Raw genomic sequence first — 22,529 nt, 5'->3', positions numbered from 1 at the left:
GGTGTACAGAGGAAGTTCATCACACAACCAGAAAACATTTCATTTTGTTAATATTTTAAAATGGAATAAACTTTCATTTGAAATTATTTTTGTGACATGTTTTGTAAAATGTGTTCATCATACTTTATGATCTGGCTAATAGCTTACTGGAGAGTGCGATAATAAGTAACTAATGGCATAAACATTAGTGAGTTTCTCACACAGAAGACTTGGAACATAATGCCAAATATACCACTTTTACAATACTATTATGGTGCTTTTGCATCTTTTTTTAAGGTTAGTAAATGGTGATAGGACTTTTTTTTTTTTTTTTTTGGGTCCTGTCTTTTTTTGGATGAAGATTGACATAAAAACACTTAGAAAGAAGTGAGTAGATGTAATATCAACAACACAAAAGGCATAGAAGGTGAAGATATATTAACCCGCATCAGTCAGGATGAGTTTGTGGGCTGTAATACTGACAATTCAGAAAACACTGGTGTCCATATGACATACGATGTCCCTGTCCACAACCAAATAATCTGCCTTAAATTAATAGGGTTCAGTGCTTACAGTGATCAGATTAATTCCGCCAGCGTTTTCTAAACCTGTATTAATCCCTGTAATCCTCAGCAGTTTCACTGCCAAGTGCTTTAATCCTTCAGCCACCAAGTGAGAAAAATACGAAAGTAGCCGTGCACATGTACAATTCGGTTGTGTCCATCATTCCAACATTCATCTTTCACGTCTGTCCAGACAGGAACAAATAGAGGCCCTTGAAATCCACACATGGCTCTTGCAGAAAGCTAGGATCTCTGTTTTCTGGCCACAATCCCAAAGGTTCAAGCTAATCAAGAGTAGCATGTTCAGCTGCGAGTGGTAAGAGATATCCCATATCACTATTAGCATAAAATAACAGCCAGCACCTCATGTGCATCCTGTACATTGCTGCAATTGCACCACAGCAAATAATGTGTAATACACCAGAGGTAAATGGTGAATAATAATTTCTTATGCAGATTAAAAAGGATGTAATGTTACTGAGGTGAGCAGTGCATGGTTAATGTGAGAATTGCCTCTAATATCCTGTTCACACCCAAAGGATGAAAATATATACACAACGTTTTCACTGAGGAATTTACTCGCCTTCCTTTACAAAACAGAAAACTGATTAGGAGAAATTAGTCTGAAGAAAATTACAACAACAAAAAAGGACCATGCAATAATATGTTTTACAGGCATGCACCATTTCAAGTTCCTTGAAGTAACACAATGGCACATGAACATGGTAATCATTCAGTACCATGGTATTGGATACCATCACTGGTCTTGACCACATTTAACTGAGTAATCTGCCAGTAGATGGAGCTCTTCCAAGTGAATGCTTCCAGAGCAGATCTGACAATGTGTTGCATTTTTCAGTGGCAGTTGAATGAACAGATTTTTGTCACATTGCTTCTGTCAAGACTTTTGCATGTCATAACAACAACAACAACAACAACAACAAAAAGTCTTTCTATGATATATATTCTAAATATAATTGTGAGAGGATATTTAAATATGAATGCTGGCTACCAGTTACATTTTGATATAGTATTTGGAAGCCTGTGATAAATTATGGCACTTGGCAAACATCATATAGAACAAGAGTGTGAGTAGAGACGGTTGGCACAACATAACACCCCCATGGGAATGTTTGGCACCACGGCCCAACATAATTTTAGTCTTCAATTAACAAACTATGAAATACTAATTTGTGACAATTTTAGAACTTGAGCATTTGCAACTAGCTGAACGCCTTAATGTTTGTTCCACCTTAATTTATTTATTAAGCCAATTATTTCAAGTGCAATTTTAAGTTACGCTTTTAATGTTGTTTATTTATTTACTCAGTTATTTTATCAAGTAAAGATTTAAGTTAAGCTTTACAAGTATAAGCTATGTAATATTAACAAAAGGTTTAAAAAACAGGTTGCAAGGATCAGGTATTTAAACTAAAGCATTCAATTGTTTAAAAGAGCCAATAAAAATGACTTGTTCAACCCTGGAAAAAAAGGGTTTAAAGCCATTCCAGGCTTTTGGAGTGGCCACGTGAGATGAATCCTGATCTCTTTGTGATCCAGTTCTGGTTTTCCCAGGGTCCGATCTGAATTCCTGCTGTTCTCTTTCTCTCTCTCTCTCTCTCTCTCTCTGAGATCAGTGAAAAATATCTCCAACTGTCCAGACTGGCTTTCTCTCTCTCCTCACCTTTACACATTATGTCTGCACTGACGCCTCTCATTTCTCTCCTGTCCAGCTCGGCGTTGGTTTAATCTCGGAAATATGGATTGACTTTGATTTTACTCGGTCGCCTGTTGAAGTTTTTAAAGCGCATTTCACGGGCTGATCGTGCCTCTGCTCAGCGAGCTTCATGTTTCCCTCGGCAACTTTCGGAAGTAACTCGTTCCGGATGTGTTCACACTGTTGAACTGATCCGTGCGCGCGATCAGAAGGATTTTAAATACGGATTGAGTTCGAGGCTTTTCACACTTATTTTATTTGTGTTTAAAGTGATGGCGGAGCGGGGAGCCCGGCTGCTCCTCTCTCTTCTCTGCCTCACGATCACAGTTTCACATGCTGAAAAAGGTAAGATTCATGAGCATTAAAACTTTCTGTAGTGCGACCCGCCGTCTGTTAGTGTGAAAGTGACAAATGTGTGTAAATTCATTTAAGACTGTGTGTGACTAACATTTAATAACTTGTACAACTATCACAAAATCAAAGGTTTTGTGCAGTTCATCGAACACGCTCTGTTCAGACAGACTCATAAATCAAAACAGAGGTGTAATATCGCTTTTTAATCTATGTTTGCCCCGAAAAGGCTCATTAACTGCAAAGGTGTGATCTGCATTAACACCTTCACATTTTCACCTGAATAGAAAACCTCATTCCTTTACTAAATAATGAGTCGCCAAACCGACCTCATGGAAAATAAGTAAATTAAGTCTCGTTAATTATAGGCTAATAACCTCATGTCTGTGGAAATCAGTGCTTTTCACGCGCTGTTGGAGTGTCATATAGCGCACTGTCCCTGTAAGAAGTCATAGATCTTTTGCATCATATCTTGCAAAAAAAAGTGGTTAATCCATGATATAGGGTATTTGTTTTCACTGCACACTTGAAAGAAAAAAGGGAAATATGTGTTTTTTGAAGAACATATACCCTATTTATTTTGGTGGCTGTGTAATTCTGGGTTGAAGAGTGAAAGTGAATTACTTTGCTCTGCTCGAAACCAAAAAGAATATATATGGGACAAAAACCATTGCTTACATATAATATTTAAACTGAAAAGACAGCACAGAAGCTAGATATGTACCTACCTGAAAAAGGTGCATTTATACAGATTGGTTAATACTTGCACGTAGGCAACATAAATGCATTTACACTGATTATAATTTCTAAAACATTCTAAATAAGAAATCATGAATAAACAGCTGTTATGAATAATTAAATATACACTCTGACATGACAATAGCAAAGTTAAAGATTGCATTTCATTTACAAAGAGCCGATGCAGCAACAGAGGCACCTCTGATACAAGGGCTGAGCAGGGTCAGAGCTACCATATTTTATTTTAGTACTGTTTTATGTGCCATTGCATTGCATTCTGGCACAGAATATGGATCCAGCATAGTGCAGCCTTTACTCAGCTGTGTAAATATGCCTTTAGAGAAGGTGGTTGTGATTTTTGCTTTAGAGCAAAGAAATTGAATCTATCAATCTTTTGTTAGTGCATTCATAACATTTGTTCAAATTGAATATGAAAAGGCTCACATTTAATTTGCGTGATGCATCATTTAACTCTTTCATTAGTATTGGCAACATGCTTTCACTAGTTTGGATCCGTGAGCTTGTTTATTAGGATCACGTACGCCGGTGAGAGCAGGCCGTAGTGGAGTTTGCGGCTGGGCTGTCTTGCGTGCGGAGGCTGATGAAAGCTGGTCTGCTGCATGAAAAGCAATGTGCTGTGGTAAAAAATCACAGGCTTTGCTGGAGATCAGTACAAAAGAGAGGAATGGGGGGCTGGGTGGAATGGGCAGACTCTGTCTGGAAAGTAATAAAACCAGGAGATTAAGGGGGGAACAGGGAGTTCCTTCGGGAGTTTTGATTGATTCCAGAGAGTTGGACCTACATGAGGAGAGCGAGTTTCAAGTTACTAATTGTGGGGTCCCCTTCCGAAAATATGTGTTTATTTGAAACATGTTTTTTTGAGGTCCTGAAGCACACATATGTGAATCAAAAGCAGTTTTGAAAGGTCAGGTGACCTACATCTCACTGATAACGGCATTCCAACTTTTCATTGTGCTGGAAAGGAAATGGGCATGTCTTCATCTGAGGGTTTTTTTGTGTGTTTTTTTTTTTTAAGTTGTCATTGCATCCTTTTCACATCCCATCTTATCTGCATAATCCTGCTGGGAGAGAATTGTGTGCTGATGGCTTCCCTGTGGACAATGTAAACATCATGCAAAACTATAAACACCCTCACAAACTTGTCTGCAACCACTCAGTGCTGTAAGCGATCTGCTTCCTTCACAGAGGCCTTCATTGCTCAGACCTAAGCAGGACCTCAACAAAAGGGCAGTGTTATTCAATTAAAGTTTTATTTTTTTTTTATACCTGGTTATTATTTAAAATATTTGGTATTAGAAATAAAATGCATTTTTTTGAATGGCTCATTAGAAAGTTTTACAGTGCTGTATTCCACCTATTTCACATCATTATAAAGCTAGTGTAGCAAAAAAACGTGTTATTAGTGTGTGTATGTATATATATATATATATATATATATAAATTTCAGCAACTGTAAACATTCACCCTAGAAAGCCAAAAAAATTTTTTTATAAAAATAATAACGTTAATTGGTCAAATACTCAATAATACTCTGGATTTGGTCAAATTATCATTTGGATGCCTCACTATTACGGCTACATATATGACTATTTGGTCCCACTTTATATTAGGTGGCCTTAACTACTATGTACTTACATTTAAATTAATCATTTGGTACAATGCACTTATTGTGTACATACATGTTTTTACATTGTACTTGCATTTTTAAAATATCTATATGTAATTACATTTATAATTACACTGTTGACCAATCCCTTACACCTAAACCCACCCTTAAACCTACCCAGACCACCAAACCTGTCCCAAACGTATCCCACCTCAATAGCAGCAAAAGTGTTTTGCAATACAATATGAACACAATAAGTACATTGTACTTATTTTTTGATGTAAGTACATAGTAGTTAAGGCCACCTAATATAAAGTGTGACCGGCTATTTTATACATGTTTAAAAAAAGAGGTACCATGGCAAAACAATGTTGTTTGCTATTTAAACTTTAATTATTCCATACAGTGGCATCCTTCTAATGGCATCACTGGACCATGGCACCAGCAAAGTGCTTTTTAGTAAAAGCTGTGTTGTATTTAGCTTATTTTCAGAATGTAGAGAGATATATTTTTTTATCATAGATAAATGGATGCCTTTTTTGGTAATATCCCGTCAGTGCAATAGCCTGTTTGGCCATGTAGCAGTGCGTTGTTGTGCATTATAATTATTATCCAAAGTCATCATTACTGTTGCAGCTGCATGTTTTCAGATGTCAGTGAACAAAGAGGATCAATATCACAGTAACAAATTAAGTATTGTCAGCAATTGAATCTCGCTGGAAATAGGGCGTCACAATAAGCTCCAGCTGAGAGATCTTGCCTTCGGTATTCTTTATTAATTTAGATGGACAGTGGGCCCTTGGCTAATTGCCTAATGTGCAAATGAAGGCTTGATAGTAGCATGTAAATGGATTATGATTGATGGAGTTATTTGTTTATTGCACTAGCGGCAAAAGTGCTGGTTAATAATTTGACCTGATATTTGTCAACATGTAATTTGGTATTCTTTGTGAGGAAATCAAACCCTTTCATTGTCCTTGTACTAAGCGATATGGCATTGCACTGGTATATTCGGGACGGTGTGTACCTACTATTTAATACTATGTTATGCAAAATTGATTTGGATTTGAATGAAATAAAATTGAATGGATGACCTACTACATTCACCAAAATGAGGATACAACATAGGATACTGCATCCCAGAATGCAATGCACTCAACTTTTCCCACTATCTACATGGATGGTCAATATCATCTCTGTTTTTTGATTTGCCATTAGATCAGACAGCGAAAATGTCCTATTTTGTTTCATGGTTTCAAATATGCCACGTAGTGAGATCATATGGCAATTTAGCATACTACAGTTTGAAATGTTTAATGTTGCATGCTGTTTCAATTATTATTTAAAAAAAATAGTACAGTATATACTGCACAGTGTATAATAAGTGGTACGTAGGCTCAAGTATTCCATTCCAAGCTTGCCTTTACTAGATTGGCTGTGCCAGGAAGCCTTAACAACAACACAGATTGCTTACCAGCATTTCTTTTTTGGTGGTCTCTAAATTGAGGTATGAATGGTTAGAGCTACTTGCGAAAATTTGAGTCCAATTATTGAAATGGTGAGCTTCCGCTGTGTGAGATTATTGGAAAGATTTCTGACGATCCAAGCCAACCCTGCTCAATTCTGCGCCATTACCATCAGTAGTGTATCATTATGTTACTGAGTGCACTATTTTAGTGTAGCATTTGAGAAAATGACCAGTCTACACAAATACACATGAGGTAGTGTACGGCTTTTTGTTGTTGTTGAAGGAATTCCGATGAAATGGTCATGCCTACGGAATTCTTGGTGGTCAACACCCTCATTTAGGATCTGAGTGGTTGCAGTTCCCAGTGGATCTCTGTTTGCGGGGTGAATTCTTGCTGCTGTGTCTCTTGCCAGCCTCAGCAGCTGGAGAAGATTATGATGCATGTGTAATATGAATGCTTGTACTTGGTGAAGTGAAGTAAAATCCAACTAGAGGTTCTGATAAGCCATTTGCAGTGTCGTCTTCTTGGTGTGAGTGTGTTCACCCTTACAAATCCAGAATTATGCTAATATTAAAGTAGCTTGTATTATGAGGAGCTATATAGTATCATTTTTTATTAGTAAAGACACAACACTATTACTATTGCTCATATGTAGGGTTAAAGATTTGAACAAGCTTCTTAGAATGTAATGAATCCTGCATCAGTTGTTTTGCAGATGCAAATCATAATCCAGTCTTGGTATTGAATATATGTTGGCTTATATTAAATATTTAATTGTAAATGCTCATTTCCCCTATTTTTACAATAATACTCTGCATCGGCAAGAATTTTACATCACTTAACTTGATGAGTACACCACTTAAGTACATCACTTAACTTGAGGGAGGACCCGAGTTGTATGTAGAACCAAGAATCTTAGTTTGTTATGCAACCAAGATGTACTAAAAACTGAAAAGGTTAGGCTTTGTGTTTTCAAAAAGTTGTGCATACAGACGACAATGTTGTGAATATGATCCCTGTTCACACAGATTCGTGAAAATGACAAAAAAATGTTGTATTAAGCATGTCAGGCCTGTGGTTGGCAATGCCACTTTGTAAAGAAACACTACATGCCTGCACGCAACACGTAATACACATGCGCATGACATTACTATTTTCACAAATTTGCGTTTTTGTAGTTTACAAGACAATAATGGTATTGTGTTTTTTAAAATTTATTTATACTTTTAAAACCCACTTTCAAAAGCAAACACAGCTCAGTTTTCTTTAGAAAATAAAAATTGATTCTGTATTGTTTGTTTGTGTGATTTCTCCGCAACTTCTGGAGTTCTGTTCTGCATATTTAGAGCTATTTAGAGCACATAAGAGCTCCCAATTGCGGGAAACCATTTTTCCATGTGCAAAACTGGTCTGTTCTCTGCTAAGTCCAAATAAAACCCATTTATTGCTGACCCAGTTAGTTCGGCATGTTTAGATTTTGTTCTTCTTTCCGACAATGCATGGGCAGCTTGGTTGCTCACATGCACTACCATATTAATTAGTATTGTTCTCTCTCCATCTTCCCGTGCTGCTAGTTGAGCTGTCATGAAATGGGGTCTGCTTTCTTTATGGCCTGTTGTGTAGCATTTCATTTAATCACAAAAATCTGAAAGGACCAGTCATTACAGTCTCCACACACCTGCTGAATATGCTGACAAGTGAACTTGTTCTGTAGTTCCCTAGATTCGGTTCCCTGTTCTCAGCAGTAAATGTTATATGTGAGTAACGACAGCATGAACTGATATCTGTGCCAAGCATCCCGGCAGACTAAAGCTGTGAAATCATTGAAGGTGATTGAAGCACCCTGTTGTAGTTGCACATTGCTTGAACGCTGATGACGGGCACTGCAGGGGCCCTTCCCTCACGGCTCTGTAAAAAGGCCTCAGTGTGGCAGAGAGCTGTAGTCTGTAGATGTATCACTGAAGATGGATTGTGAATAAGCTCAGTGCCAGTCTGCCTGAATTCAGCTTGTTACTCTTGGCAGCTCAAGATGTGCTTAAGATCTTCTCAACGCGCCATCCTGAGGTTGGCTTTTGGTTTATCGCAAAGGTCCGGAAAGGGCTTGTCATACCTGCCTGCCCAAAAAGCAAACACTCCTTCCTTTGCTTAACCAAGGAAGTGTGGAAAATGGAACACTGGGACTCGAAATGTAAACAGTGCAGTATTTGCTCTTTTTTTTTTTTTAATGTAAATTAGTAACCTGAATTTTCCAGTTGTCACTAAAGACATAAGAGTGAATAAATGTCAAATAATATGTATTCAGGATGTCAAGGTTTTTGCTTGAAGAAATGGTTTCTTAAGATGCTTTTCTGAATATATCTGTTAGAATGCATGTTAATTATGTATTTCATAATTGAAATGTTCACAGAATCTCTGTTTTTGTTAGTCTAGGTTACATCATATGCTGTGAATACTGTATCTTGACTGAAATTAGTCTTTAAAAGGTCTTAAGTCAGGTGGATACAGTTGCTTTTGTGATTTTGAGATATCCTCTTTATTCTCTTTATAAGTCCTCGAGAAGGCCAGGAAGAGCTGTGCTTTACTTTACTTTTATGGTGTTTCACATCACGCCCAAATTAATGTAGATTTTTACATTTTCTAGTCATTGTTGTGGTGTAAGACAGTTTGGGTGGTTTCTAGGGTTTTCTTGTTTCCATTTATAACTTGTGCAGTGCTTGCAAGATGAGATATGAAGAATTTCCTCCCCATGGTTAGGATCAGCGGGAATGATGGAAACCAGCTGCTCTGGGTCCCTGACCTCAAGAATTGACCTCTGACCCTTTGATGGATAAATGCAACTAGAGAAGAAACAGCCAGGGGAAGAAGATAAAGCCAGAAAAGCACCTGCAGAGTAGGCCTGACATTCCAGCACTGGACCCTTGGACACGTGTCACATGATCCCACTGAGTGAGTTTGTATGGAAGGGGGCATCATTAAAGGAAGGCCAGCTGTATTATGGAAAAGACTGGATGAAAATGCATATTTGACCAACTAGCTGTGGAATGAGTGTGTCTACGTGGAACTAGCGCCTACAGAAAATCCACAGAAAGCTTCACAGGTTTCCAGAGAATGGTAATTTCACAAAAGTTTCCTCCAATCTGTTTCTTCGAACTGCAAAAATATTCAGTCTAATTATTGGAGGATTTCATTAGTGATTCAAAAGTAATTTTCTTTTGAAAATTTCTAAGCACACTGAGTGCACTAGTAACTTTCAGCTAGTATTAAGAGTTTAGTACTCTGAGCAGTTTAACACATTCATTCTGCAGAATTCTTTGTGCAGATTGCATGTGGGCATCGAAATAAGTAATTGCTGCTACAGACCTATGCAAATGTGCCCCTTTTCACTTAGGTACACGAAAATGAAGCAAATTAGCTTGGGGACAATCGGCATTTAATATTTGACTAGATTAAAGAAGGCTTTTTTTTCCGAAGCAGAGGGAAAACCTTCCTGGGATTCTTTTTATCAGAGGTACACCCATCATTTTTTTCTTGTTTCTGTTGTCTCTCACCTTATAATAAGGTTTGATATTGGTAATTGGACAATTTTGGAAGAGATAGCATTCGTCCATGATTTTCTGCAGTGGTATCGGGCCCATTATGTTCATCAAAAAGCAATTACAGGAAGCCTCTATTCCAGGATCTTTTTTACGTATGGTAATTATACAAAATACTACTTTTATCTTCCATTTCTCACCTCTAGACACTTACACAATCGCCCCACTTCATCTGAATTAGCCTAAGCAGAATCATGTACACAATAACTTGATGATTGGATAATTAGCAGTTGTAATCAGATAATATAACAGTCATTACCCTTTACATCTTTTCTGGGGCAAAATAGACTTTTTTTTTATTTTTATATAGCTAGTAAGGTTTTCCAGAGGAATTCCTAAAAGAAGATAAACCTCTTCACTGGGCAGTGGACCGGGTCGACCCACCCATATCAGCCCACTTCATAGCTTTATTGCTACTGCCTGCATTCCCAGCGTGGCTGGGCCAGTAATTCACGGTCAGGGTGGTGTCGCACATTGCTTGCCGAAAAGAGGGGGGTCAGGGGTTCAATTGCTCCCCCTGGGTAAAGGCTTAGATACATAGTGACTGTACAGCTGCCCCACTCTGACTACAGTGGTAATTAATTTCTAATGAGGGTTGGACCACTCGCCTGTGCCAGCCTGCATTGAGCCCACAGGCTCCAGACATATTCTTCTATGCCCCATTTATTTAAAGAGTGTGTAATATTCTCCAGTAGGTCAAAAGTTCCATTCCGCTTTATGATGTCGACTCTCCTCGTGTAATTTCTCCTAGTAGCTTTTCAACACTTTTATTTTGATTAGATCGCAATATGGCGATATGAAAAAGATTTGTCTTTTCATTCCTATATGAGATCAAATGAAGTTTTTTGCACTTCTGGTTCTAGTTCAATAAACTCATCCCCATTCAATTGATTTTTTTATATAGTTATTCTCTTTCTTTCTCGTTCATTGCTCTTAGTGGAAGCCCGCCTTCAGCGCATTCAATCGCTTTTAATTAAAGTAGGTGACTTGTGTATTGTGGTTTTGGGTCAGTGCTGAAGCGGCTTGTATTGATAAAATTTCCTGAGAGGAAACTGTACTGTGAAATACAGGAAGCCATTAGGAAGTTTGGGCCTCACATCTATCTGCAGCCAGTAAACGCTGTCCAGCCCCTTGTGTAAGCACTGTGGATGAGCTTTAGTGCTCATGAAGATAATTTTGTTGTGAAATGAACAACAAAACCCACAGAAAAAAACACAGCATTCTGATTTCAAGCAGCCAACAGTACAAATAATTGAAGTGTTCTCTGAGGCAAAATAGAGTCAATGTTTTGGTTATTTAGTTTTTTCATTAGTAATACATGAATGTTTATCTGAATAAACCATATTAATATGTAGTTGCTAAAGTGCTCTAAATTGTTGTTCTTGCATTATTTTGCAGTTTTTGTACTGGATGGTTGATGGTAGTAATGCAACAACCAAAAATATTTGGCTAAAACAGCAAAAGAAAAAAAAAAAGGTTTTGTTCGAAATAGTTTTGAAAAGGCCTAAAACATTGATCGAAATTTGCTGAACTGTACAACAATTGGTTCGTAGGTACATATTTGTTGGTTGTCAACCAAAATGAATGCTTCGGTTTAATAAAAAAAACAATTAGTGCATCACTAGATGCTAGGGCGTTAATAATTGGTTTCCCACTGGTCCAAGTCACAAATTCTCTTTGAAGATGTTTGCATAAATTGTAAGTTCAATTGTTTAGAAAAGAAACAACACAGCTCTAAGTTTAAGATATTAGTTGAATTTCATGTGTGTTCAAAATTGGTATGGCAAAATTTTAAAGTATAAGCAATGGTAATAGTAATGCTTGTAATTAATACTGTTTTGGAAGCACTTTCTTTATTTTTAATCATGGTTTTCAATATTCAGTGGTTAATCTTTGAAATTTGTTGATATCACCTCACGAGCCTTACACAGCAAACATATCTTTTTTTTTTTTTTTTGACTGAGGTTCAGTTTAGCCTTTAGTCTTTCAATGTTTTAGAGAACCAAGAATCTGCATAATTTAAGTGTACTGGGAGCGATGATCTTCAGAATGAGATTTATCTAATATAAACCTTCGTTCATTTCTAATGCTTTGTTGTGCACAAATTGATTTTGGGTCCTTGACGAGCTCTGGAACTCATTCAGGTTGTTGTTATTGAACCTTTGTAACTGAATTACTCAAAGTAAACCTTTCCTAATATAATTTCAAGCTTTGCCGTCCGTTTTCATCCGGCGAGTTCTTTCTGCTAATGAACAAGTAAATGTGACTGTTAAGGTTGTGTGTTTCTGGTGCATGGCAAATACAAAAACAATTAATGTTGTCAACTTGCACTTTGGATTTCTTCACCAGAAATGTTATACTTAGCATTGATCACCCATGAAATGACATATCACCAAACATCACTCCAGAACCTCAGTGGAAAATTGACTAGTAGTTAAGTGGTTATGGAGCTGTGCTGAATTGGGCCCCTGAGAACCTCCACGATGCCTCGCTACGTCTATCCCGTTGTGCACTGCTCCTATTTGAATTTCAATCAGCGCTTGATGTGTTGTTATGTGAAGGCATGGGGGATGGAGGTGAGCTGGAATATGTGGCGTGACCAACGGAGACTCATTTGAGGCTCATTTGTGTCCGCTCGCGTCCCAGGGGGCACATGCCGTAAACTGCTAGCCGCTGGGCTTGCAAACACATCTCCAGCTAGCTCGTTCTGATCTCAGACTGGAGGTGGTACAATCAATATTAGCCCCCTCCCTACCGCCTTCTCCTTCTCTGTTGTGTGTCACTTCATCATGTGCTGTCACATCCACCACACCTTAGTTTGCTATATTGAATTAAATGTGCTGTGGTAGCAGCATTGCGCCTTTAGCCCATGTCATTCACTCCACGGGGTTCACGAGCATAATTGTCTCCTGGACTCCATTAACCAGCCATATGTTTTATGGGTATTTACCATAATGTGTGATTGAATTATTCCGCTCGTGACACCGTGTGTTTCTTACAAATGCATCGCATACTGGGAAATGCTAATTCTGCAGTTTCTCTACCTTTCCATATGGCGCTGAATCTCTTCGGTCTCTGCGGTGATTCCAACTGAGCGGTTTTTAAAATGAGATTGTAGCCGGCAGTGTGAAAAAAGACATTTAAGGAGAACGAAAAGGACAAAGCTTGCCAGATGAACAACAAATAATTCATGTTTTTCAGGTAGTAGCTCCACCGAAAGCCACATTTGATCCATTTCCCCTTGCAGCCGACTTCCATTAATAATGGATGCTAGTTTCTCCCCCATCGGAGTCCTGCAGGGCACAAATTCCCCCTCCCAGCCCCCCACATTGCTCCACTGTGGTTCCCATCATTGACTATCCCGGTTTGGTTCAGGGCTGAGCTTATACATCATATCGCACTCTGACTTACTCCTATTGTTGGTTTAGCCAAGTGCATCAGGAGGTGTCTGCTTTGTTGTGTTACAAAGCCAACTGCCAAGAGATGACGTTTTAATAGAAATGCTGCTCTCTTTTGTTGAGGTCACATTGGACAATGCTTCAGATACCTACATGCTGTGCTCAGGGAGCCATGTGGTTTTTTTTATCCTTCTCTTTTAGCAGTGGCACAATGCGGAGGGGTCAGGGGCTGCATGAGCACTGGAGATTTATGGCTAGTTTAGAGTTGAAGAGGAAAGCTGTGAGACATGCCATGTGTATGATGTAAGAAACTGGCCAGGCTTACTCCCACTGCCACAGCGAATGAAGAAAGTGATGAATCAATGAGGAAAATTAAAGCATGCCTCATGGTGATCTGATTCAGAACTCTGAATCCTGGGGGAAAAACTAGGTCATACCAGTTTAAGAGGGTCAGGCTGGTATGTGGAATATGATCGCTGGTTTGTTGGAGGTCTGAGACCAGGTCTAACCAGCTTAATGGAATATTCTGGGTTCAATACCAGTTAAGTTTATTCATAATGGTGATTACCACAAAAGTACATTTCAATTTGTCCCGTTTTCTTTGAAAAAGTGAAAGTTGAGGTTCTTACAATGAAAGTAAAAGCATAAATGCGAAGCTTATTATAAAAAGGTAACACTTTACAATAAGGTCCAATTAACATTAACTAGGAATGAGCAATATATTTGTTAAAGTATTTATCGATCAGTATTTGTTGTTAACGTTAGTTCATGAAATTGCGACTGCTCATTGTTAGTTCATGTTAGTTGAGGTCCATTAAATAATATTAACAGTTACAACTTTTGATTTTAATTATATAGTAAATGTTGAAATTAACATTAACTTGGATTAATAAGTGCTTTGAAACTATTTTTCATTATTTCATGTTAACGGATATAGTTGACGTAACGTTTTTAATGCATTAATTTGTCTATTAAAGCTGTGCAACCAGTTTAAGGTTGTTTAAATAATTTTACATTGTTTTGGCTTTATGATGTTGTGGTTTCATGGCCTCGAAATTGTTTGTTTTTTTTCACTAAAATCATGTTAACGCATTGTTAGTGTCTATTCAGTTGAAATTGTGAGTATTTCACGATTTATAGACTGGCTCCATTCATCACTGAATTGAAACAACATTGAACTAAATTGAGCTGAATAATGACACTATTATCTCCTGTAGAGATAATTTTTTCATAATTGATGAATTTTATAACGTAAATAACAAGCTGCTTCGAAACACTATGTATTAAAGTGATATCTAAATAGCCTCACGATTTTGAAAAACATTATACCACAAATGCTTCTGAAGATCATCTACCTAGTTGAAACTAGGACTTTCAGGTGGTCAACCGTCTAGACCAGCTTGATTCCAGCTACATTGTTCAGTAGTGAAGAACCACCTTCTCAATCTAATAACACATCCACCTCATTTGATCACATACCAGCATTACCCATAATCCTCAGAAGCCCTGCTGCCACTGAAATGGGAGCCATGAGATGTGTATGAGGATATGCTGAGAGGTTTACTGATCCGTTGAGGAGCTAGTTGGTAATATCACGCTGTACAGAGGTGTCTGGATTGATCTGGCATAGTTGAGTGGGCTTCTGGAGAACACATTTCCACTTTTTCCCCATTTCTGGCAGTAGCAGAATCTGAATCATTATGTTAGGCCAGCGTTCAGATGTCCATCACACCACCACCATTAGCTGTAATTGTTAGAGAAAGAGCTCTTGTGTCTGGATGCGGTCTGAATCACATCTCTTCAGTCCCACGCTTTAAAGATCTTCGCCCAAACAGGTGTTTTTCTGCCTGAGTTACGTTCTTTTAGGAGCTTATTAAAACTTGATTTTAGAAGTCGTTGTTAGTGAATGCTGACAGCGCTTGTTTAGTAATGTGTGTAAACAACACCTGCTTGAACTTTGCAAATTATGAAAATTATCTGAAGGCTCAGTCTACAGAGCAGTTTATTCATTTGATAATTCATCCGCTCATTGTGTGTCACTAATTTAATTTCTAGTTTTTCAATATCGGCTGTAGTAGCACTTATCTGAGCTTTGTGAATCTCATTTTCTGTCATTTGAAATTCAGTTTAAATCTCTCCATTACTTTTCAGTCGTCACAAGGCTCGAAATGATTTCCAGGGCTTCCAGGGTGTTTGTGGTCCTAAAGGCGATTTCTGCTGTCCATCAGTCTTTCTGTCATCTCATTGATCCCTGTAAGTCATGAATATGTAGAAGAGGCTGCTGAAAAGGAGATGGGAGGAGTTATTGATGTTTGACATTGAGAATGTGCTAAAATAGCACTGGAATCATTTTCTCTCCACACCGAGATTATGAACACTCTGGAGATTTTACCTCCATTTTGTTCACTTGCTTAATTCATTATTACTATTGGGAATGTAGAAGGTCTTTCTGTCCTTTTGACATTGTGTGGTTTTAGGGTTGTGTTGGTGTCTTTCAACTCACACATCACCTCAGTGTTATTTTAGCATTGTTTATATGCCGTTATAGTATTTATTCATGTTTTGAGTTAACTTTTATTGATATATTGAGATATATATTTCATTTTCATTCGTTTTTGCAATTTGTATGTGCTTTTGTCATTTATAATTAGCTTTATTTCAGTTATTTAGCCTAGGGGTCCTATCATACACCCGGCGCAATGCAGCGCCAGGCCAGACGCAAGTGTTTTTTGCTGGTTTCAGCTAGATGCAGTTATCATTTTCACATCCTGCACCACGTTGTTTAAATAGCAAATGCATTTGCACCCATCTGTTTGCCCATGGTCATGCTGGTCTGAAAACGAGGTGTGTTCAAGCACATTGTTGGCGCGTTGCTATTTTGAGGCTACTAAAATAGACTGCGCCATAGACCAACTAAAAGCCTGGTCTAAACTCAATGGCGCAGTATTTTTAATATTTAATATATTTAGTATATTTAAAGAGTGCGTTAGTAATATGTGCCTATTAGGGGGCATTCTGCTTATTACATACACAGGGAGCAGCAGCACACAAACATGCCAAATATTAAAAATGAAAGGATTACAATGTAAAACATTATTATTGTGTAGGCTACATAAATATAAAAATGCCTACATGTCATAATGGATAGTCATTGCATGTATCAGAATTAGGCTACCTATTTGTTCGCACACGAGCAGCTCCGTTTCCTCTCTGGAGACGCTTCAGTCTTTGCACTTGCAAATTCCGCCGTGTAAATAGTAAATCCGCCATGGCACGAGCGTAGCTGGCTCTTAAAGGGAATGGGAGATGAGACTTTGATTGGTTTATTGCACGTTATGCCCAAAACACACCCATTACTCATTAAGAGAATAGGGACAACCCTTTTAGACCATGCGCCGGGTGCGCCGAGCGTTTTTCCCATCATTAAAGTAGCAAAAGTGGATTCGGACACACTCTAAGTGCACCTGCGCCATGCGCTTAGATTGTTAAAAATAGGGCCCTAGGTGTTGCTTATTAACCCCTGCGAAAATTAACCATGGTTTTATTATAGTAAAAATATACTAACCATTTTCTTTGTATAAATGCAGTTATACGCAGTGAAGTCGAAAAAGTCAAAAATATATTTATGTTCTGAAGTCAAAAATAATTGTAAGATTGGCGTATTTTTATATTCTCACAAAAAATGAATGAATGAATAAATGTAAGAAAAAATGAAGAAATTTTAGTGGAACATTATAAATAATTGATACACTTTGGTTGCACCACATGCTGAATCAAAAGCATGTGGTGCAACCAAAATACAGAAACAAAAAAAATGTATATCAAAGCGAGGACCAATAAAGACAGTCATGAATGTGTCTCATATCTGATGATTTGACCTTTTTATGACTAGTTTAAAATGTGTGGGATCGATGTGGGACGAGATTTCTAACCCTAATTCTTAGTAATAGAATATACTTAATCAAAGTTTGTGTTCTAGTACCTAACCATAAGCAATAACTGTAGTACACTAGTAAACACACTTCACCTGTAAAACAGATGTGACAGCAGAGAGTTAGGAATAGACAAGCAGAACTCGTGATATATGGAGACCAGGCCTGTGGCAACAAAACTAAGAACTATCATTTTTTTTATTATGATTGCACATACCGTTAACACTGGTAAACCTCAAAAGCTACTCAAAGAATTCTTACCAATCACATTTAGAGGAGAATGTGTGTGGAGCACCATTCATAGCAGTGTTATTTGCCCATTGCCATGAAATATGCTAATTGCTTCTGTACAACTGCTGTAAAAGCAAATATTTCAGCTGCACCACAGACGTGAATATTTTTCATAAGTTGCTGGCATAAGCAGGGTTATATGTTATTATGAGAGATGCGCATGAATAGTGCATGAATAATGATTGTATACTGCATATCAGATGTCTAAATCTGTGTCTGCTGGAAAAAATGATCATGTTATGAGATGGTGTCATAAAAGACAAGGCAGACATTATTATATTAGTTCTCCGATATGAGCGTTTCTTCACCCAGGGGTAAAAGTGCATTTTGAGGCTTTTGTTTTGATGCTCTGTACGTAAAGCATCATGTCTGGAACAAAAATCTGATTGTGATCACAAATGACTCCAGAAAGAAATGGAAAAGTGACATCTTTCAGCAACTGCTGTGCTCTGAATACATTTCTGCCTAAATTTAGTTGTACTGAGACCCATTTTGTCTGGTTACTGTCTAGTGATCAAGAAAACAGCCAAAATGTTCCATTTATTTAAAGAGGGAACTCAGTCATGTAAACTCTCATTCACACAGCACATAAATGTTCAAAGGGAATCAAATGAGCCTTATTTTGAGATGATTTCTATTTCTTATTGTGTGTTGGTGTTGGTCAGTGGCTTGGCAGCATTTTTACTTTTCCAGCAGACTTTTAGCAAGCATGGATGGTTTTTAAAGGGATTGCAAGGGTAAATTATAATCTTTACGCTCTTTAATTAAACGTACCCTGTGTGGTCTTGGATATTTTTACATGTTGAGTTTGAACGTTCTCAATCTGTTTCTGTTTCATTTAGACTGACACCTCCCACACTGAGAGTTTGGAAACGTGGTGATAATGTAGATGTTATACTCGGCTATGGAAAAAAAAAAAAAAAAGATCATGGAAGGAAACCACAAGATTTCAAACTGTGGCGAGCGCACAATCCAAGAATTCATTTCAAATGATGACTGTGTGGAACTTGATACAGGGTGTCCACTAGTCCTTAAATGTGTTAAAATGTACTTAAAAAAGAAATGTAACGCAAGTAATATAATTTATATAATATGCAATCTATTATTAAGATTTTTGAAAATGTTTTGAAGGAGTCTCTTATGCTCTCCAAGGCTGCATTTATTTGATAAAAAATACAGTAAAAGCAGTAATATTGTGAAATACTATTGCAGTTTAAAATAACTTTTCTTTTTAAATACTTTTAAAAATATAATTGATTCCTTTTAATGGCAAAGCTGCATTTTCATCAGCCAATTCTTAAGTCAGTGTCACATGATCCTTCAGAAATATTCTAATATGCTGATTTGGTGTTCAAGTAACATTTATTATTTTCAATGTTGAAAACAGTTTGTGCTGCTTAATGTTTTTAAGGAAAATATGATTCTGTGAATAGATTCCTTAAATGAACAGCATTTTGTGAAATATAAATCTTGAGCTCAGATTAGAATATTGGTTTTCTCAAGGATTATGTGACACTTGTAACGATCGGCTTTATCGGCCGAATTACATGGATTTAAATGGGGTCAGATTAAACCGTGTGAGAGCTTTGAGTGTTTAAAAAGATGAGACAGACAACAATGTTAAAAGTGAAAATCAAATATGTATTTACAATAGTCACGAGACTTAAAACAACACAATAAAACTAGAATAACTTAGTCTTTCCATACCATAGTAGTTCCATACCATAAAACAGTCCTTAAGAATCCTAGCATGCTGTAAGTCCCAATATGAATGTGATAAGTGTCCACCGGTGTACCTGTATATACAAAAGTCCAGAGAAGTGATAATCCAAAAGTGCTGGAAAGGTAACTCCACTCTTCCAGAATGCAGGTGATCACCCAAATGGTCGTAAGCAATGACCATGATTGTTTGACATGTCAATTTCCTATGACAGGCAGACCCAGACTCATTTATAGACATACACGCATTAAAATGGTTAAGAGGAATAAAATGGCTAAGACAACATAAAAACCTATTAAAACTCAAATATACATAAAATCATTATAATATATTGAGCAGGTTAAAACATGTGTCACACACTGAAGACTGGAGTAATGGCTCTTGAAAATTAAGCTTTGCATCACAGGAATAAATCATATTTTGAAATGTATTCAAATAGAAACAGTTCTTAAATTGTAACATTATTTCACAATTCACTGTTAAGACCTGCATGTACCAAGACACACCATGAGTCATGCTTCTTTGAAACGACAAGAGTGAGTAAATGGTGCCAAAAAAATTAATTTGGCAAAAAAAAATTGTCATTTTGCAGAAAGTGCGACAAATGTAGACATGAATGGTGATTTTTACTGCAGTGTTTTAGGCAGACAGTCATTGCTGCCAGTCTGCTCTATTAGGCTGATATACCACTGATTAAATTAACTGTGAAAAAAACAAGACGAGATGCTGTTATGCAATGCTTTCCAAGCCAGTCATGTCCTTAGATGTTTGTTTGTTTGTTTTTTTTTGCTGTGCAGGACCAATTATTTGTCCATACTATGCATACAGCCCATATGTTCATTTCTCTCAATCCATCCTTGATGAATACATGTTCCTCCATCTCTCATGGACATTTATTAACATCTTCTAATGCTGCATCCCTCAATCAGTGGCTGGTTTCCTCCCATCGGAGCAGGAAGCCTCCTCCCCCCTCACTTTAACTGCCCCTGCCCATGGGACTTCATAAATATCATTTCATCCAGTGGAGCCGCTGACATGGAGCAAAGGGCCGCCATAAATAATTCATCCTTAGTCCTGGCTCCCTGTTTAGGAATTCACACCACAAGATCTTTACTATGCAGGTTTGGAGCAGTTCATGATCCAAAGACATCTCTCTTACTCTTGAGAGAGTGTGTGTGTGTGTGTGTGTGTGTGTGTAATAGTAGTTCTGTGAAAGTGTCTGTGTGTGTATCTCCTCCTCAGGTCCTTTCCAATATTTTATGTACACCTTTGGTCTTTGTACAGAAAAACCCTTGATCTTTGCCATCTTCTTTCTTCTGCCTGGCCGTGCTTATTTCTTTTTGCTTTGCTTGGTACTTGTCTTTTTTGGGGCGATATTTTGTTCAAGGCAAAAATGTAAAATAGATTTGATTTGAAATCTCTCGCTGCCTCAAAAGCGCTGGTTTCAAAGATTTTCTTTCATTACTTATTCACAATCTCTTAAGTCTTTAAGATTCAAATATTCCCCTAGTAGGTTTTATACTATTAGTCTTGAAAGGCTTTTAGAATATCTTCAACATTAATCTCTTCTATTTGAACAACCTTTTTTTTTCTTTCACATAAACACTTTTATTGGCACCTGTTGATGAATAAGGGAAGTTTTTCTGTGCTATTGAAGTGGCCTTATTTCTATCTGGAAGAAACTTCATATCTGTATGATTTGTTAATTTAAATATTTTCTTATCATAGTATCAAATTGCAGAGCTATATTAATTTTGCAGTATGTACAGTGATGTACAGATGACCAACAACTGCATTTAGCTTACAATGCAATGCACTCAACTTGACCTTGCCACCAAATGTGGTGACGATGTATTACACTACTGTATTCTGTTTCACATATTATTTAAAAAAAAAACGAAAAAACTTGCACAAGCATTCCATTTCTATCATATATTCAGACCTTCTCTGTTGTATTGTTTATTGTCAATGCCGTTTTCATGTGTTAGTTGTAGGTGCCATTTGGCTGTGAAACCGGAAGAATCAACTCTGCTGAAGCTCAGTGGAATGCTGAGAGGAATTCTGGGTAGGATAATACAGAGCTTAGTGAAGCAGAGGCATATTCGCATGAGTTAGGTCTGCAGAGAGACAAAACAAGACAAAACAGCACTTCTGAACAGCAGAAACAGGAGCAAACCTATTTTTAACATAAAAGATAATTCAATCACGATTTGCATGATCCCATAAGAGATTTGTTTGAAGTTATTGTCTCCCTTTGAGAAACACAGAAAGCCTGAAAGCATTTTGAATGGGCTTATAGATGAATGGTTGTTTCTCCCTCTCTCTGCATTGCATAATGCAAGTAAATGCTATTTGAATAGTGTTTTAGGATGAATGTTTTCTCAGCAGAGACCATCGCTGACATTTCCACACAATGCTGGTACAGAGCTCTATGAGATCTGACAGCAAGGCTTTGCTCCTGAGGCACTGTCAGTTGTCTTTGTACAAATTGGTGTCAGTCTTAGCAGTTTAGTTTGGCCAGTAGACAGAGTCTCTCCGTGAAGAGCATTAGTGCTGCTGACTGCCCTGTGTGGACGGCGCTGCTGTTTTCTTCCTGGCTTCACTGATTTACAGCAGCTTTGTTTCACAGACATATTGTCTTAATCCACTACCAGAGGAGTTTTCTGGCTTAAAGGGATAGTTCAACCAAAAACGATAATTCTGTCATCATTTACTCACCCTCATGTCACTCGAAATCCATATGACTTTTTGTCTTCTGTTGGCCACAAAGGAGATCTTATGCAGAATGCTCACACTGAAAGTCAATACGGACGAATGATATCAAGTTAAATGACATAAAAGCCCCATAATGGTTCATGCTACTCATGCGCTGTATTATAGTTATAGTTTTTATTAATAATTTGTATTAGATTTTATATTCTCTTTTCATTTTACTAATTTTTCATAATTTTATTTCAGGTTTAGTTTGTTATTTTAGTACATTAGGTTAAACCAAATTAAAAAAGAAAAATGTTGCCTTGCTGGCTAACTGAAATAAAATATTTTTGCAAAATATGTATTTATTTGTTGCAGTTTTAGTTATGTTAACCTAATAACCCTGGCTATATTTCAAGTGTGAAACAGACCAAAACTTAAGTCATTATTCACGTAA

General features: G+C 37.4%; 1 protein-coding gene across 1 annotated transcript in view; it reads left to right on the top strand.

The window, feature by feature from the left end:
* The first annotated feature begins 2,184 nt into the window (after window positions 1-2,184).
* Window positions 2,185-22,529, top strand: part of neo1a (neogenin 1a) — a 155,201-nt gene continuing 134,856 nt past the window's right edge. The window contains 1 exon segment of the mRNA XM_058781135.1: window positions 2,185-2,604. Coding sequence (XP_058637118.1) covers window positions 2,532-2,604 — 73 coding nt within the window. The 5' untranslated portion in view covers window positions 2,185-2,531.

Source organism: Onychostoma macrolepis, chromosome 07, assembly GCF_012432095.1.
Source record: "Onychostoma macrolepis isolate SWU-2019 chromosome 07, ASM1243209v1, whole genome shotgun sequence".
Taxonomy (NCBI): domain Eukaryota; kingdom Metazoa; phylum Chordata; class Actinopteri; order Cypriniformes; family Cyprinidae; genus Onychostoma; species Onychostoma macrolepis.
Note: the sequence above shows the minus strand (reverse complement) of the source record. Positions and strands in the feature narration are given on the sequence as shown.